Source organism: Miscanthus floridulus, chromosome 7, assembly GCF_019320115.1.
Source record: "Miscanthus floridulus cultivar M001 chromosome 7, ASM1932011v1, whole genome shotgun sequence".
Lineage (NCBI taxonomy): Eukaryota > Viridiplantae > Streptophyta > Magnoliopsida > Poales > Poaceae > Miscanthus > Miscanthus floridulus.
This window is the reverse complement of record NC_089586.1, coordinates 57,331,935-57,349,430: the sequence shown is the minus strand read 5'-3', so window position 1 is coordinate 57,349,430 and position 17,496 is coordinate 57,331,935. Positions and strand designations below refer to the sequence as shown.

The window sequence follows — 17,496 nt, the reverse complement described above, 5'->3', positions numbered from 1 at the left end:
TAATGTTTTGATTGAATATGCTTTGCTAGAATGGAAACATATTTGTATGCACAACAAAGTTCCAGAATCTTGGGAAGACTTCAAATTTCTTTTTAGAGATGCATTCAGTTCCTACATATTATGCTGATTATTTGCTTGCAAAATTAGATAACTTGAAGCAAGATAGTAGGACTAGTAAAAGAATACTACCATGATTTTAAGATTTGCATCATGTTTGGTGGATTAGATGAATGCATGGAAGATGTTATGAGTAGGTTCATGAGAGGCCTTATAATCGTTCGCTGCATTGTACTACAAAGATGTGCCCATTTTAGATTGTATATGGTTTCTTGCCTCATGCTCCTATTGATTTGATGCCTTTGCCATCTTCTGAAAAACTAAATTTTGATGCTACTAAACATGCTGAATTGATATTAAAACTACATAAAACAACTAAAGAAAACATAGAGCGTATGAATGCTAAATATAAGTTTGCTGGTGATAAAGGTAGAAAGGAACTAATATTTGAACCTAGAGATTTAGTTTGGTTGCACTTGAGAAAGGATAGGTTTTCTGAATTGAGAAAGTGTAAATTGATGCCTAGGGTTGCTGGTCCATTTAAAGTGTTAGAGAAAATTAATGATAATACATATAAGCTCAATCTGCCTGCGGATTTTGGGGTTAGTACCACATTTAACATTGCAGATTTGAAGCCATATTTGGGAGAAGAAGAAGAGCTTGAGTCGAGGATGACTCAAATGCAAGAAGGGGAGGATGATGAGGACATCAACACCAACGATACATCCACGCCAACACAAGTACCAGTTTCTTGTCCTATTACTCACGCCTGTGCTCAGTCAACTTAATCATCAAGTAAGTTCACTCTTGAGTTCCTATCCATCATATTTAGACTATGAAGACGCATGCACTCTTGTTTTGGTTAGGAACTAGGGAGAGGACCGAAAAGGGAAAAGGATTCGTGCAGGCTAGATTCGGACTCCAGGACAAGCTCCAACTTGTGATGCTCACCACGGTCGCATACGGACTCGGATTGGGGTATTGAAGTACTTCATGGAATCCTTATGAAGTTTATCTTCACATGAATTTAGAATTACGTCCATATCTAGTTCTGAGGACGGTCGCAATGACCGAATTACTACCGAGAGGTTTTCTGTCCAAAGGTGCTGCATCGCCTTAGTTTGGCCAATGGGCCGTGTATCAAGTCGGGTCCATTAGGGACATGTCCTAGGGTTGGAGCATGACCCCAACATCCTGGTGGTCGTCCCTCCACCTTCATATACCCCTTAGCCACCACCAAAAATAGAGGGGTTTTGTTTAGATCAAGTTTAGCTCTCGCTACTTGCTTGTAAGCGCGCGTGCTGGATCAGCCACCCGTCTTCTTGTCTCTGGAACCCTACCTTATTTGAGATTGAGTTTGAAAACCTTCATCTTCATCTAGTAAATTCAGTACTTGTTATACTTGTTCTTGCTAGTTCTTCGATTGCTTGCAAGGACAAGTGCCCTAGTGGTTGGGTGACTGCGCTCCACAAGATCAGCGGCAGCCATTGGAGGTGTTGTATCAGGTTGTTAAGGCATAGCTTGGAAGGCTGTAGTCGGACCGTGAACGTCGTCTCCATCCACCAATCGAGTTATCCCATGCCCTCTCATCGAAAAGTTCAAGATTCAACCCTAGCGGGTTCATACCATCTTCAAATGCCTGAAGTTTTCGGACAGAATTTTGGTTGTTCTCTCTTCTAGATCCAGAGTAGTGAGACTAAGATGAAATTATATATGAGATGTATGTTGATCACTATCAGTCTTGTATAAAGTTATTAACAATGAATTGCTAAACTAGATTAATGATTCATAAGCATGTCTTTTTAACTTACACCATACTTTCCACAAATTTACAAATACTTATTGAATTCCCCTTGCATCCACCAAATATTTATGTTGGAATAAGTCCTGTGAGTACAATCGTACTCATGTTACTGCCTTTAAGCTTTCACATGTACTTCAAACTTGGTGATCACCGTGAGCCAAAAGCTTGGGTGAAGCCGAAGGTTAGCAAACAATGGGATAGGCGTCCCAAAGCTACAGAGATTACTCTGATGATAAAGTGGTTATGCGTAAGAGTGTGAAACTAGAATGGTGGGAGAATAGATATAGTTGATTGAATAGCCATCCTTTAGTTTGTAATATCTATTTATCTCATGTCACTACAATGGCAATATAAACAATCTTTAATTAATTTGATGAATGATCTCGAGCTATGTGAATCTTGATGATTGGTTCGTGGAGTGAAATCTTACAGGTTGATCCTACGGGTACAACTCATGCGAGTGGAGGTTGCGAGTAGCGACTCCAAGGACCTCTGCATGACCCAGGGGGTTAGCACCACGTCAGTCGAGGAGGACAACCCGAGGTGCTAGCTCGGTGGGCCAAGGCATAACCCTCGTGGTGGTTATCATCACACTGTTTGAGTTTCATATCCAAATTTTAGTTAGCTAAAGTTAAAAGCTAAATTTTAGACAAGTTTAGCTCGCTTGGCAGGTCTAATGAAGTAATGCTATTTTTATGACTTTTGCTAAAGTTCAGACACCACTTTCAGACCATCCATTTGGAGCTTCAAGAGCTAAGGTAGTCTAAAGTTTTATAGCTAAACTTTAGATCATGAGATCCAAACAAGGCTTAAGTCTGCTTCCTTTATTGGTTATTGTCACCATATCTAACATCAATGGTTAAGGGTCTATCATCTAAATGGTTAACATAATTAGCTAAGCCAATGCAAGTGTATATATACTCCGCTCAAACACCACCTCAATTTCAAAAGTGAGGTTCTCATGTTTATAATCAAATAGAGGACCAGGTGATCAAGCATCATTGAAGAGGGATATAGCCCGTAAGCTCACGATTGTAACTTAAATTTCTAGATGCCAGCAATGGAAAACATGTGATAAGTATAACTTAGTAATTTTCTTCTCTTTTTTTATGATTATCCTCTCCGTCTCAAAATAAATGTACTTATAGGATTCTTAGAGGAGATCAATATTACTTGAAAAATACATATTTATCACTATCAAAAGCTATCTCAGCCCTGTAATGATTGTATACTTTGAAAGTAGAAAAAGTAAAAAAAAACTACTATAGGTGGACTATACTAGAAGTGCATTTATTTTAGAAAAAAAAAATTAAATACTAGCCATAGACTTATTTTGTGACGTTACTTTTTTTAAGTAAATTTTGTGACGTTTCTGTGACGGAAGAGTATATGTCTTCTTCATAATCATAACGGAGTATGACGAAAATCTGTTCCTAGTACCAGTAGACAGTAGTGCCCTGGCCACTGGGGTACACACGTCAATTTCCCCCCAACTGTCCTCCCACCGAGCCAGATTCATAAAAAGGCCGCTCGCGCCGCTGTCCCTTCGTTTCCCCAAAATGTGCCGACCGAACAACCACCGATCTTCCCCGCCGCGCACACGCCTGAAGCCTCCATTTCTAGCTCCGGGGGCGGCCATCCTTTCTTGTCTCCGTGCCAACTGGCAACCGCGCCTCCCTTCCTTCCTTGCAGCGTGCCCCCGCGGAGACTGCGCGTGGAGCTGATCTCGTCATTTGTCGGTAAGGCTGCCGTAGCTTTGCTTCCACGGATTGTTCCTCCCGCTGCACAGTCGCCTCGTTCTCGCTCTCTCCAAATCTCTGTTCCTGGGACGGGGCATACTCCTGCGCATGTAGTTTTGTTGCGTATTTTTGTTCCAAGGCGTAGCCAATCGACTGGTTTCAGCGGGTTATTTCCGCAAATTGAATCCTCCATCTCCACCCCTGCTAGTGAATCATCTTTTCAACTTAAAATGCTCGGACACCATCCACGTTTGCTTGTTTTACCTTTCTTTCTGCTCTGCCCAAGGAATACCGGATACAGACTTAAGTTGACCTCCATTTATTTAGTCGGGACTCCTATCTATTATTTTAAGTCCATCATTATAATATGGTTACCGCAAGTATCATCTTACATATGCCGAAATTTTCCATGCCTATTGCAGTGTTCTGTTTTTGTCCAGCGGCACAACTGTTCAACTAAGGAGTGAAGAACAGATTTTTGTAGCGCCATGGCTGTGGAAAGAGATATATTTGGAATTTCAGGGCCGACGTATCTGAAATCAATCGATTGGTATGTTTTTAATAGCTCCTCTCACCGTCAACAATTCTAGATGACATTTCTCAGGATGTTCGTGGGTCATCGAAGGGTTGGGTTTGCAGAAAAATCTGCATTTACTTGTTTTGAAAAAAGATGTTCCTCATGTCCTCTAGCAACAGAGCTGCAACATTATTAACTGTAATCAATCCAGTCTTTCTGGGAATTAGAGAGTTGTTTCATTCTAATGAACGGCAGATAGTCAAGAACAATGAAGAAAGAGAAACGCTAGAAATAGGTATAATTGTTAATTTTGTGTACCTGGAATTAATCTTCAGTCTATCTTACAACATTGGACTTGGATGGCATGGCATCACTTTCATGTACCTAGCTGCTAAATCTCATGTCTTCCATTATTGGTCACTGTCATGTCAAACTTGGAAAAATTATGACCCTTAACTCTTACTAACCATTCCCGCCTACTCCACCTCACTCCCATTATGAGCATTATTGTCTAACTGTAAGTGGTTTAAGACTCAATGAACCTCTCCTTGTCTACTGTACTGAGATCCAGTCTCTCTAATGAGATTACATTGTCACCGCAAACATTCATCATTGAGAATTAGGTTCTTCTGGTTAGCAGAATACAGGGAAGTAATACTTACTGCAATTTGTGCTGAGAAATTGATGGACTATAGAACATACCATACTTCTAAGAGCAATGGGAATTTGTGAAATATAGCTTCTTGTGTTACAGGCTTTGCCCAATCTATGTGCTTGGTTAACCACAGGGTCCTCTAGCTACTCTTTAATTCTTTATGGTGTGACACTGTGACTTATGAATCTAGTTGAGTCTCTTTGAATGTTTAAGCATCAACGATAAGCCATTATCTTCTGCAATATAGACTTAAGTCTGGAGCTAATGTATTCTTTAACATCATTTGTACATAAGGAAATAGTAATAGTAGTTTATATATATAACAGAGATGGTTTATAAGAGAGAAAAGAAGCGATGTGAATGCATCACTATATATCATGTTTGTATTGTGTAGTGCTAAAACACTGAATATAGATGCTTTATAATTCCGAAGCGACCTAGTTCATTTGTTGTCTTATCAACATTGTTCAGAAATCATTGCTAGCTTAGATGGCATTAGCAGTTTCCATCTTATTCACTTTTTCAGGACGCACAGTGGACAGATTCTAGTCCCTGTTAGACCCATGTTTCGCTATATTTCTGCATTCTTAATTTTGACCACTATGAACAGTCTAGGTTAAATCCTTGATAGTCAGAAGTTTGTTTATGTGATTGTTGGTATAGGTACAGGCATATGATTCTTTTGTTAGTACAGTTTTCACAATTCATTGACTTGGGGAAGTAACTATCTCTCATTATCAATTGTCAAAAGGAACTGTGAGCATAATCGGAGATCTGTGGCAGCAAGCTTAGTTCAGGCTGTATATGTGTTGGAGAGAGACCGGCAACTGAATCATCAATCTGTTGAAGCCTTGGCACCTGCTTGGTGGGAATTCTTCCATTTTGAGCTGATTCGCAAGCTGATTGATGATGCTGATATGTCCATATTTGGTGCAATATTTGAATTCAATCCTCCTTCAAGTGAAGAAGCTTCTGTTGCAAATGCTCCAAGATTTGTCATTGCTTTCAGAGGCACCATAACAGAGAAGGATACCATCTCCAGGGATCTTTCCCTAGACCTGCACCTTGTTCAAAATGGTCTCCATAGGACCTCGAGATTTAATATTGCAATGCAAGCTGTTCAAAACGTAGCCTCAGTTTTCCCTGGATCCACGATTTGGCTAGCAGGGCATTCACTAGGTGCAGGCATGGCCATCCTTACTGGAAGAAACATGGTTAAGAAGGGTGTGTTTTTAGAAAGCTTTCTCTTCAAGTTCAACCCACCATTTGTTGCTGCTCCAATTGAAAGGATCAGGGATGAAAGGGTAAAGCACGGTTTTCGTATTGCAAGAAGTGTAATTACTGCTGGATTAACTATTGCCATGAAAGCTAAAAGTGAGGGTAACAGTCAGAGATCTGTTGCTGAAGAATCTTTCAGCATTTTGTCACCATGGACACCATATCTATTCGTTAATCCAGGAGATCACATCTGTTCAGAGTACATTGGGTACTTCCAGCACCGGAAGAACATGGAAGATCTTGGTGCTGGATTTATCGAGAAGCTTGCGACCCAGAACTCCATTGGAGACCTGTTCTTCAAGGCATTAGGATGGGAATCAGAACCACTGCACCTTCTTCCATCTGCTGATTTAATCATCAATGTGAGCCCTTCATCTGATTTCAAATATGCTCATGGCATCAGCCAGTGGTGGCAACCTGAGCTGAATTTGCAGTACAGTAAATATCGGTACTCATAGGTATATCTTAAAAACTTAGTTATCCTTTCTATCCCTTTAGTTTATTCATGTGGTTCACTCTATTTGGGTAGTATTGGTTTCCCAGCTGTGGTAGACTATTTCAGACATATTGACTGCATTTTCCTGACCTGCAAAATCTGTTGATTATGTGGAGTGAAGTTCTGACATCCATCATGTATCTGCCCTGTACAATATATTTATCCATTGATTAATGATCACATCATCTGGATTTCTGTACTTCGATGTACTTGTTGCTTTTTCTTTTGCTCTGTTGTAGAAAATGCAAAATAATGTGTTCTTTTATTCAAATGAGAAATGCCTTGATAACGTTAGCCCCTTGCCTGATTCTTGTTCAGGACAACATAGCAAGTCATATACTCACGAGAACATATCCAATGGTAAGTTTACTTGTTTATTATGAGTTTAAATAAGTGCTGGTGCATCATCCGCTGTGCTCTCGATGGGAAGGAATCGATTAGGATCATCCATCTCGAGAGCATTGTGATCTGATTTAAATCTTGAATGTATTGTTCGGGTTAGCTCCAAATATTTCCCGCCTTTGGTCCCCTGAGTTCATCCTCTCTTTTTTTACAAAAAAAAAAAAATGTTCAACTGATTAGGCTTGTTGAGGTAAACAGTGTAGTGCGATGGTTTAGCAAATTTGTAGGAGTACAGACTGTCCGACACAACAACACTGCTGGCTACAGAGTGGAGGCTACATAAGACTATAAGAGCACCCGCGGTGTTACAGAAAACATCATTTCAACTGCATGTATCCTCGATGCTTGATTGGTTTCCCCTCGCAACGTTCGGCATCGGTGTCTAGGGCAACACGGAAACCTTTCTATGCGAATAAAATACAACAACCGGATCTAATATCTTAGCCTCTTTGTTCTAGTGTTCTACGGAGTATCTCTGGAAAATAAATTATATTAGATTTTATACCCTATAATTTCCTCGATGCCTGTTTTTTCCAACTGAGCATCGAAAGTTACAATGGGAAAATCTTTTTTTTCGACGAAAGAATAATTATATTAGATAATAGTCGGGTACATCAACACGTTACAAGTACTCTAGAAAACACTACAGTACATCTAGAAACTGACTTTTATCTAAATTGTACCCACGCTGTGAATAACTCCAAATCTCAACACCAAATTTGTTTGGCGCTTCGTATAGATGACCGCACAGGTAAACACTCGGCAGCAGGCCTGAGAACAAATGCCCAATGAAGGACGGCCAACATCCCTACAGGTAGAGTTGAGAAACTTCTTTCTCTTGTCTTCTTCTTCTTCTCCGCCGAAGATTGAGGAAAACTGATTTAAAAATTATTCTCCCTAGTCATTCGTCGTGGCCAGATCTAACCACAACAAAACGGAAAAGTGACCGGAGAAAATTATTCCATGGCGACGACATCATCTCCGCCTTGATGTCGCCACCCAAAAAGAAAGGTCTCCATGTCGTCATGCTGGTGAAGTTGTTGACGCCGTAGTTATCGCCATCATCTTCAACAGAGCCGCTACAGAGAAAATGATTCCACCTTCCCCTCTCGCCCTGAAGAGGAGGTGGAGGAGACAAATCCCCAGTACCAAGAAATTTGGCATGGAGAGATCCTAACCCTAAGCACTCGATCTACTAGAAACTTATTAAAAATGATGGATCCCCACTCCCTCCAGCCTCCGGCGTGATGCCAGTGGGGAAAGGGATGGGGACCAGCGGTGGTGGAAGGCGGGGCGGTGGCCGCGGCGGCAAGTCACGACTTGCTAGAGGGGTGAGTCTGACTCTATATCGAAATTGTTACAATGGGAAAATCGATGCTTTAAGTAGGAGAGAGAAGACCAACTGACCGAGCATCGATTTTGCACCACACTGCGGTTGTACGAAGAGGCTTATATTTGCTCGTAGTGAGGGAAGATGTCAATGATTACCCAAAACAAGGTGGATTTTGAACGTAGGTATGAAACAAATTATGTACATACGGGTAGGTTAATGAGCAAAATGAGGTACCCATTGGGCACACCTGGTATGGGTGCAGTTGTATACTACAAAACTCGTGGATAATATATACTGATTTTATCATAGAAAGTCTGGACTTAGACACTCAATCCAATCAAATCTAGTTGGTCTAAAAGACATCTTGATGACCTAGCCCAAATGCCCAATTGAGACATACTATACCTATCCAAAGCCCTAGTTCTCCTAATCCCTATCTCGTCCCCCCCTCCTCCCCTTCTCTACTAGCCACTAACCACCAATGACCATGCTCCATGTGGCATGCTGCATGCTGCCGCAGCACAAAGCTACTATGCCATCGACTCACAAAGCTCGATGAGAGATAGGTGGCAAGGTTGCCCTCAGTTCATTGGAGCCTCAAGACTATGGCCCTGTTTGGTACCACGTTTACTGAAATTCAAAGAGAAATAAGCCGAATAAGCCTGCCAAACGGATCGCGACCGCCTCCATCGCCAACGCCGCATTTGTGTTTGATTTCAGCATCGTAACGGCAATTAGAATTGCGAGCTTAGCCCCATGATTTGGAAATCGCGGACCCGTTTCCCTGCCTGCCACTAGCACCCGTACGCTCGGCCCCTTCCTCCCGTGCGCCCATCCCTGTTGGTGGGTCCCCTACCCACCGTCGGCTCCCCTCCCTACCGCCACCTCCGCTCCCCACCCTCTGGCCCGGCCACGGCTAGCCTAGATCCACCGGCGACGAGTAGTTTCTGACTGGAACTAGCCTCCCATCGGCGTCCTCCCAACGCCAACTCCCTCCCCCATCACCAGTGTCCAGGAAGAAGGCGTCCTCGTGCTATCCCCATCCTCTCTTGTGGCTCCCTCCCCTGCCGCTGACATCTAGGAAGAAGGGCATATAATCCGGCCTCTAGGACACCGCCACCCCAACCAAACTCTTAGCTTAGATTCTACGTATCATGGCTTATCTCGTAATCATGCTCAGCTTATAAACGAGATCCAAGTAAGCAGAAGCAAACAGGGCCTATGCCAAACGACCGGATGGCTGATTTTATGCCCTTCTATGGTTTAAGAAGTGGAAGCTGTTATGTCGACTAACTTGGACAATGACTCACTAAGAGTCAAGGCCTACAAGGAAGACAAGTCAGAGGAAGCTTGCTAAGACATAGTGAACCAACTCGATAAAGCACGTGAAGTCGTCCTAGGAGTAGGGTGACGTGAAAACATGTGCTCACTTTGGGTGCAAGCAGTGTTGATGGACAAAAGGAAGGAAAAGACGAGTTAGTGAAGAAAGGAAGAGCGAGACTGACATGTAGATCCCACTATTTTTTCTTTTTTTCCTCTATTTTTTTTCTTTTTCCTCTATTTGCTTGCTGAGCCGTTGCTATGTCATCATGACCCTCATGGCAAAAACCTCTATCTTTGTGCCACGTTAGCCACAAAACCACTTTTGTAAGGGAGAAGGCGATTATTTATATGGTTTTGATAGTTTTTATATGGTTTTGATAGTTTTTTTATACGGCGTGGCTAGCACCCGAACGTCTGGACGCTCGCGCCTGCCCGCCAGACCCACATAAAGCCTGCCCTACATGGAAACTATTGCGCTGCTACCCCGCATGCACTTGCACACCCTACTCGCATGCCGCATGCACCTGTTGTGCCTGCACGCCTGCCACAACATGCTGGTGCACATAGAGCTGCGCGCGCCATGCCTGCTGATGTGCATGCAGGTAAGGACCACCCACGCCCGCTTCATTTGCCACGCACATGGGGATCGCTGCTTCCTATGCTTGTTAATGTTGCAAGATGAAGCACTTCTGCAACATGCGTCTGAAATAGGTGAAACATTTACAACATACACTTGCAACATATGTTCGAAATAGGTAAAACATTTTAAATAGACGCTTGCAACATATGTGTATAGCCACTGAAACATATGCAACATCTAGATCAAAATGCTTGCAACATACATCTGAAACATATGAAACAATTTTAACAAACGCTTGAAACATGCCCGTGCAACACTTACAACGTATGAAACATCCACTGATCTACTTTTGCAACAACCATATGCAGCTATTGCAACATGCCTCTGAAACATCTAGAATAATTGAAATGTACATTTGCAACATAGGGGGAGAGAGAGACTTGAGCTGGTCGATTTTGGCCAACAGGGGTAGAAGCCGACGGCAAGCGACTACGTGCACGGACCACCTAGCACCAGCACTAGTGGCGCACGCAAGCACCACCACCAGCAGCACTAACGACACCGGGCTTGGCTCGACGGTGATGGTGAAAAGTCCTAATGGCTAGGGGGGGTGAATAGCCTATAAAAAATCTACAACAACACTTAAGCCAAGTGGTTAGACAATTATAAAGTGAAGTGAGTGTTGCACTAGCCTACTCAAAATGCAAGCCACCTACCAACAATTCTAGTCAATTATAATCACTAAGCACTCAAGGGCTATGTCGCTACTCTCTACACTAGTTGAGCTAGCTAGGAACTAATTACAACTAAGAAGCAAAGCTACACTACTAGCTACAACTACCACAAGCACTACAAGGTAAATACAAAGTAATGCGATAGAGTGGTAGAGGAGATATACCGCCATGACAAGTGATCAATCAATGAATACCAAAGAATACCAATGAGACAAATGATGACACAATCAATTTTTCCTCCGAGGTTCACTTGCTTGCCGGTAAGCTAGTCCTAGTTGTGGCGATTCACTCACTTGGAGGTTCACGCGCTAATAGGCATCACACGCCTAACCCGTAACCTGGGTGCCGCACAACCAACACGAGATGAGGATCCACAAGCCACGCGCAATCCACTAGAGTTGTCTTTGGTGCTCCGCTGGAGAAGGCACAAAAACCCCTCACAATCACAATGATCATAGTCGGAGACAATCACCTTCCTCTGCTCAACGATTCACCAATCACCGGGCCATCTAGGTGTCGGCAAACACCAAGAGTAACAAGTTCTCCACTAGCCCAAATTGCCCAACTAGTGCCACAAGATGCTAGACCACTAAGCAATGCACTAGAGGCTCTTCAATCTCACTCTAGATGATGAAATCAAGTGTGCAAGTGAGTGGAGTGATGTGCTCAGCTCCCAAAGGGTGTATGCAGGTGTGGGAAGTGCCAAGAGAGTGGCCAAGGCCTACCACTACCTCTATTTATAAGCCCACAAGCAAATAGAGTTGTTATCCCTTTGAAGCAGTTTTTGCGAGTGCATCGGACATGTTGGTCTGGTCACCGAACATGGGGTGGCAGTGCCACTACAACAATCATCCCATTGGGCACTGGACAGTCGGCGGTGGCACCGCCCTAAGGGTGGTGATGACCACCTAGCTGAGCCCCCGAGAGACCAAGTCTCTAAGAAAAAGTGATGGTGCACTGCCCTAGGGGTGGCGGTGCCCGCGGCGGTGCCTAGCTCTCCTTCCCCTGCTCTCTGGATAAAAGAGGTGGTGCCACCGCCCCACCAGTGGCAGTGACCAGGCGGTGAACACCGGACACACCGGTGCCACCTTTATCTCTGCCTCTTCGCTGCCGGGTCTAGGTGGGCACCTGCCCTAGGGGTGGCGATGCCACCCAAACACCTTCCTCTCGGCTTGACTCAGCCAGTCACCGCTGCAGGGGTGGCAGTGCACCGGACAAGGGGTTGCGGTGCCCCTAGGGTAGCACCCCAAGCCAAGTTTTGCCTCCTTTTCTTTGTCTTTTTCACCACCTTTGCAAATGTGCTAACACTCTAAGTGTTTCACCATCACGTGCAAGTGTGTTAGCATTTTCACAATCATTTTTGTAAGGTTGATCACTTTCTCACCGATTGTGCACTAGGCCTAAAATGCATATACAAGTTTTCTAACACCTAGTGGCACTAGATGATTGAGTTGTCCAATAAGAGCTCCCCTTTAATAGTACAATCATCTATCCTAAATGTGATCACACTCTCTATAGTGTCTTGATCACCAAAAACAAAATGGCCCTATGGATATCACCTTTGCCTTGAGCCCATTTTGTTTTTCTTTTGATTCTTTTCCAAATCCTAGAGCTTGATCATCATCACATGTCCACACCATCACCATGGACTTCACTTTATGTGGCTATCTCCATCTGAAAGGACCTAGGATGCCGCCTAGAGGGGGGGTGAATAGGCATTTCTAAAAATGAACACCTTTAAATGCGGAAGCGATTAGTAATGGCAGTGTTCAAAATGGAAACTCCAAATAAGAGTAATATCACCACTCACAAGTTAGCCATAGAGTATGTAAAAGATACTAAATAAATCTAGAGAGCCAGACACCTGCAACCAAAGAGTTAAATCAAAATACAATTAAGTTTTGCACAGGCACCAATACCAGACATGTCTGGTAGGGATACCGGACGTGTTCGGTATACACGTGTTTAGTGGAACGGCCCCAAACTTGCTCCTTTCAATTTCAATCTTCAATCCAAGCTGCTGGTACCTACTAGAAATGATATGATGTAAAGGGAACCTATAGAAGAGCTAGAGCAACACAAATATCTAAAGAAATATGAATTGAGACACAATATTTGTTTTACTAAAGTTCGGACTCGGTTGAGTTCTACACTCTGTTGAGGGGGCTGCGGCCGACCCAGCGAAGGTCAGCCCTAGAGGGTACCATGAAGGTCACTCTAGCTGAAGTCTTTTCCAACTCCTTTTCCTCCTTCCACTAGTTGATTCCTTCCCTTGCAGTGGCGGAATCGACTGTTATAAACTTTCTGAGGCACAACACAATCTCTCGGGTGCTCTTCGATGATGCCTAGCCATCTAGGACTGAAGTGTCCAAGAGTAACAAATGCAAATCATGAGATTGATAATATGCACAAGTGCTCAAGTGGTTGGATTGCTCTCTTTTTCAAATTCTCTCTTAACCCACAAATGGATTTAGCAATTGGGATGAATCACTCACGAAGAGAGGGTTGGACAGTGTTTGCAAGGCTCAAAAATGTGCTAGAGGATTAGTAGAATCAGCAGCCACTAAAGGTGGAGGCTTGGGGGTATTTATAGCCTCCTTGGAAAAACTAGTTGTTTTCTAGCCATTGCCACACCAGACACGTCCGGTATGACTTGCACTGCTCCAATGGTCACTGAGTTAAAGTATGTGAGGTGTCGGAACTCCTGATGCTTTCTGAGACTTTTGACTGCCGGAACTCCCGACCAACTCAAGTCAGAAGTCCCGACCCTTAGCTCATTTGAAAACTAGCCGTTGGGCCCTGGTCGGCCATACCTGACACGTCCAGTATGACTAGGACAGTGAACTCTCAAGTCAGTAAGGTGTCGGAACTCCCGATGCTTTTCGGGACTTCTGACCCCCGAAACTTCTGACACTTGTCAGGACTTCCGACACACAACTCTTCCAAAACTACAAAGACAGAAAAGTGCACACCCCAAATACCGGACACGTTCGGTATGCACGGGTACTATGCACAGAGTTAGAATCTCTTGTCTCTCTCACTCAAACCTCACATAGGTTAGCTTAAGCACTTATGAATAATCATCTATCAACATGATGCATCCCTCTTAATAGTACGACATTCCTATAAACTCAAGATTAAAAGGAAAAACAAGATTATACCGCTTGAGTTGATTTCTTTCGACTTGATGACTGTCTCTTTCAATCTTCATCAAGTGAGGGTGTCAACATGTCGATATTGATCTTTTTACTTGAGCATAGCCATCTTGAGCACGTGACTTGATTCCATTCATCAAATATGAATAACTCCAAATGCATCAAGTTACTTCCATCAACTTGTCTAATATAGATTTGATCCTCCACATCAATATGACCTTCATAGCTTGATTAGTACCTCAACTAAATGCAAGTACTTCCTTATTCACCCTAGCTAGGTTCTTCGGCCACCAAGCCATCGCTTGCCCTTCACCCTTGCTTAGTTCCTCGAAGCCTTTCCCTGCTATCTTCACCATCTCAAGCCATCAAGTCACACCTTGTGTTGAATCATACAATGAATTCCATAGAACACCATCAATCATTGATATCCCACCATAATTAAGCCTTTGCATGAATTATATTTGCATTGTTGTCTTGTGCTTGAACTAGACTGCTTATACAACAACACATCATTTTGGCATCATTAAGCATCTGTAAGATAACCAATTTCCTATTTCACACTCAGAGAAAATGTTAGATCTTTAATCGTGTTGTCATTCAATCATCCAAAATCCACTAAAGAGGCTAGATGCACTTTCACTCTCCTCCTTTTTAGGTGATTGATGACAACCCGATTAAAGCTTACAAAAATGATATAAACAATTAGGATTTTGGGTTCAATGATTTATGGAAGGCTCCCCCTTAATATGTGCAATATGAATTGAATTCACAAATGACCTCAAATGTCGATTTGCACATACTAAAACACATAGAAGACTTCCCCTAAATCATTGCATTCGTGGGGTGCAAGTGTGTGTGACAGAATAAAAATTGTGATGCATATGACATGATATATCACATAAGAATAAATAGAAAGCATCACACCATACATTTTCATTCTAAAACATGCATGGTCCTTATGAAAGTAAATACATCATATATATCACACACATAGCACTCATCACAAAGATTTCTCAAGTCCACAAGCCACTAATTAAATCATGTCTCATGAGATACATAGATAAATCTCTTAAGTTGTCTCGTCTCAACAAGATATAACAAAGAAGATACCACTTGAAAAGACTACAACTGTAGTACATATCTTTAGGTATAAAAGATAAACTCATAAAGCACAACCCTGAAGCTTTAATCATAGATTCTCCCCCTTTGTCATTCATCACTATAAAAGGTTTGACAAAAAGTACTAAGCACAAAGAGGGGCTGCATGTTGCATCTGATCACTGAGATCACTCATCACCATCTCCATCTCTGCCTTCTCCGTCATCATCTGAGCGTGGAGCACTAGGTGGGTGAGAAGAACTCTGACCTGGAGCACCAAGACCTCCGTAGAAGCCCTGACCACCAAAGCCATAGTCACTGGTCGAGTACCTAGGACCACTACCAAAAATATCCTACCAGAAAGCGGAACCAAACTCCTCTCCAGCACTGGGACATTGTTGCTATTGTGCCTGCTCCTGAATATGCTACTGCTGAGTCTGCTGCTGAGCCTACTGAGATTGAAAAGAACTTAGCAAAATGTCTATCGTACCTGGCCTGCTGCTGCTCCTCAGTCTTAGGCTCACTAGCTGCCTCATCTAATAGTGGAGACCTAGGAGGCTCAAGCTCAAGTCTAGCAGCAATCTGCTTCAGAGTTCAAGTGTCCTTCCTCCTAGCTCCCTCTCCTTCTGTTGCCTAACCTGTATGCCTCTGCACATTCCAAATATGGAGCTAAAAACATGCAGATAGGCGAAGGAGGACTGCCATGACATGAAGAAGAACGTGGAGAAGCACGTGGCAGAGGGGAAGCTCCTCCTGCTGCTGCACCACCTGTAGGTGCATCTACCTCTACTGTAGCTGCTTTCCTTGGACCTGCTCAAGGTACTCCAATCTTAGGCAGATCTACAACTATCCTCAGGGCCTTATGAATCTTGTCATAGTCGAAGGTATGCCCTGTCACATGCTCAATCATATGCATTAAGTATGGAGCAAAACCATAGTCCTTGAGGGGCCTCTCTCTAACACTCCTAACCTCACACCAGATGAATCCGTAATACACTGAAGGGTCGTGCATCTGGTGCCATCCTATTGAGTAAGTTCCTAGAATAGTCTGCTATGTTGCCCTTGTCTCCACCCTTGTAGTTAATGGTCTTCCTGAACATCCTATCTAGGTATCTATAGGTAGGGTGAAGACCTAGAACCTTCCCACTGCTCCTCTCTTACCCCCTAGTGGATACATGTAGGCGAGCTGCTCTGGTGGTAGCACCTGCTCTGAGTGGATCCTGTCTCTTTGGAGATCATCCTCTGAGAAACCAAGTAGAGCTATGAAGGCATCAGTAATCAACATTGTACCACTAGCCCTCAAGCATACAGTGCATCCACCTCTCATCCTCCTCAACAAATAGGGTGGCATAGAACTGAGCTATCACCTCTGTGTTCTAGTCATGTTGGAACTCCATGATCTCATATACCCCTATACGCTGATAAATGGCAACTACATGATCTATGGAGGGCTTCTACAATTCTCTGACGTACTGCTAGTCAATCCACTAAGATCTAGAAACCACAGGATTCCTGGTGAGTATAACACTAGAGTAGAAATCCATGTGAAAGGTTGTCTGAAATCGATGATCAAACTGAATCCTAGGCAAGCTCCTTGGATCAATTATCCTCTCATCTCTGGCTCTTCTGGTTATGCCTTTCCCTCGATAGTCAACTCTAGAAACATAAGAGGGTACACTAGGTGGATGTGTCTCAAGTAAGCCATAGTGCATACCCTGACCTAGTTGGGTATGCACGGGTACTACAGAGACACACAACTCTTCCAAAACTACAGAGACAGAAAAGTGCACACCCTAAATACCGGACATGTTCGGTATGCACGGGTACTATGCAGAGAGTTAGAATCTCTTGTCTCTCTCACTCAAACCTCACATAGGTTGGCTTGAGGACTTATGAATAATCATCTATCAACATGATGCATCCCTCTTAATAGTATGACGTTCCTATAAACTCAAGATTAAAAGGAAAAACGAGATTATACCGCTTGAGTTGATTTCTTTCAACTTGATGACGTCTCTTTCAATCTTCATCAAGTGAGGGTGTCAACATGTCGATATTGATCTTTTTACTTGAGCATAGCCATCTTGAGCACGTGACTTGATTCTATTCATCAAATATGAATAACTCCAAATGCATCAAGTTACCTCCATCAACTTGTCTAATATAGATTTGATCCTCCACATCAATATGACATTCATAGCTTGATTAGTACCTCAACTAAATGCAAGTACTTCCTTATTCACCCTAGCTAGGTTCTTCGGCCACCAAGCCGTCGCTTGCCCTTCACCCTTGCTTAGTTCCTCAAAGCCTTTCCCTGCTATCTTC

General features: G+C 43.1%; 1 protein-coding gene across 1 annotated transcript; it reads left to right on the top strand.

The window, feature by feature from the left end:
- Positions 1-3,433: 3,433 nt before the first annotated feature.
- On the top strand, positions 3,434-6,737 carry LOC136463292 (GDSL esterase/lipase At4g10955-like). The gene is made up of 3 exons (XM_066462300.1): positions 3,434-3,600; positions 4,023-4,150; positions 5,524-6,737. Exons 2-3 carry the CDS (start codon positions 4,089-4,091, stop codon positions 6,506-6,508), a joined length of 1,047 nt encoding a protein of 348 aa, XP_066318397.1. The 5' UTR covers positions 3,434-3,600; positions 4,023-4,088; the 3' UTR covers positions 6,509-6,737.
- Positions 6,738-17,496: the final 10,759 nt, after the last annotated feature.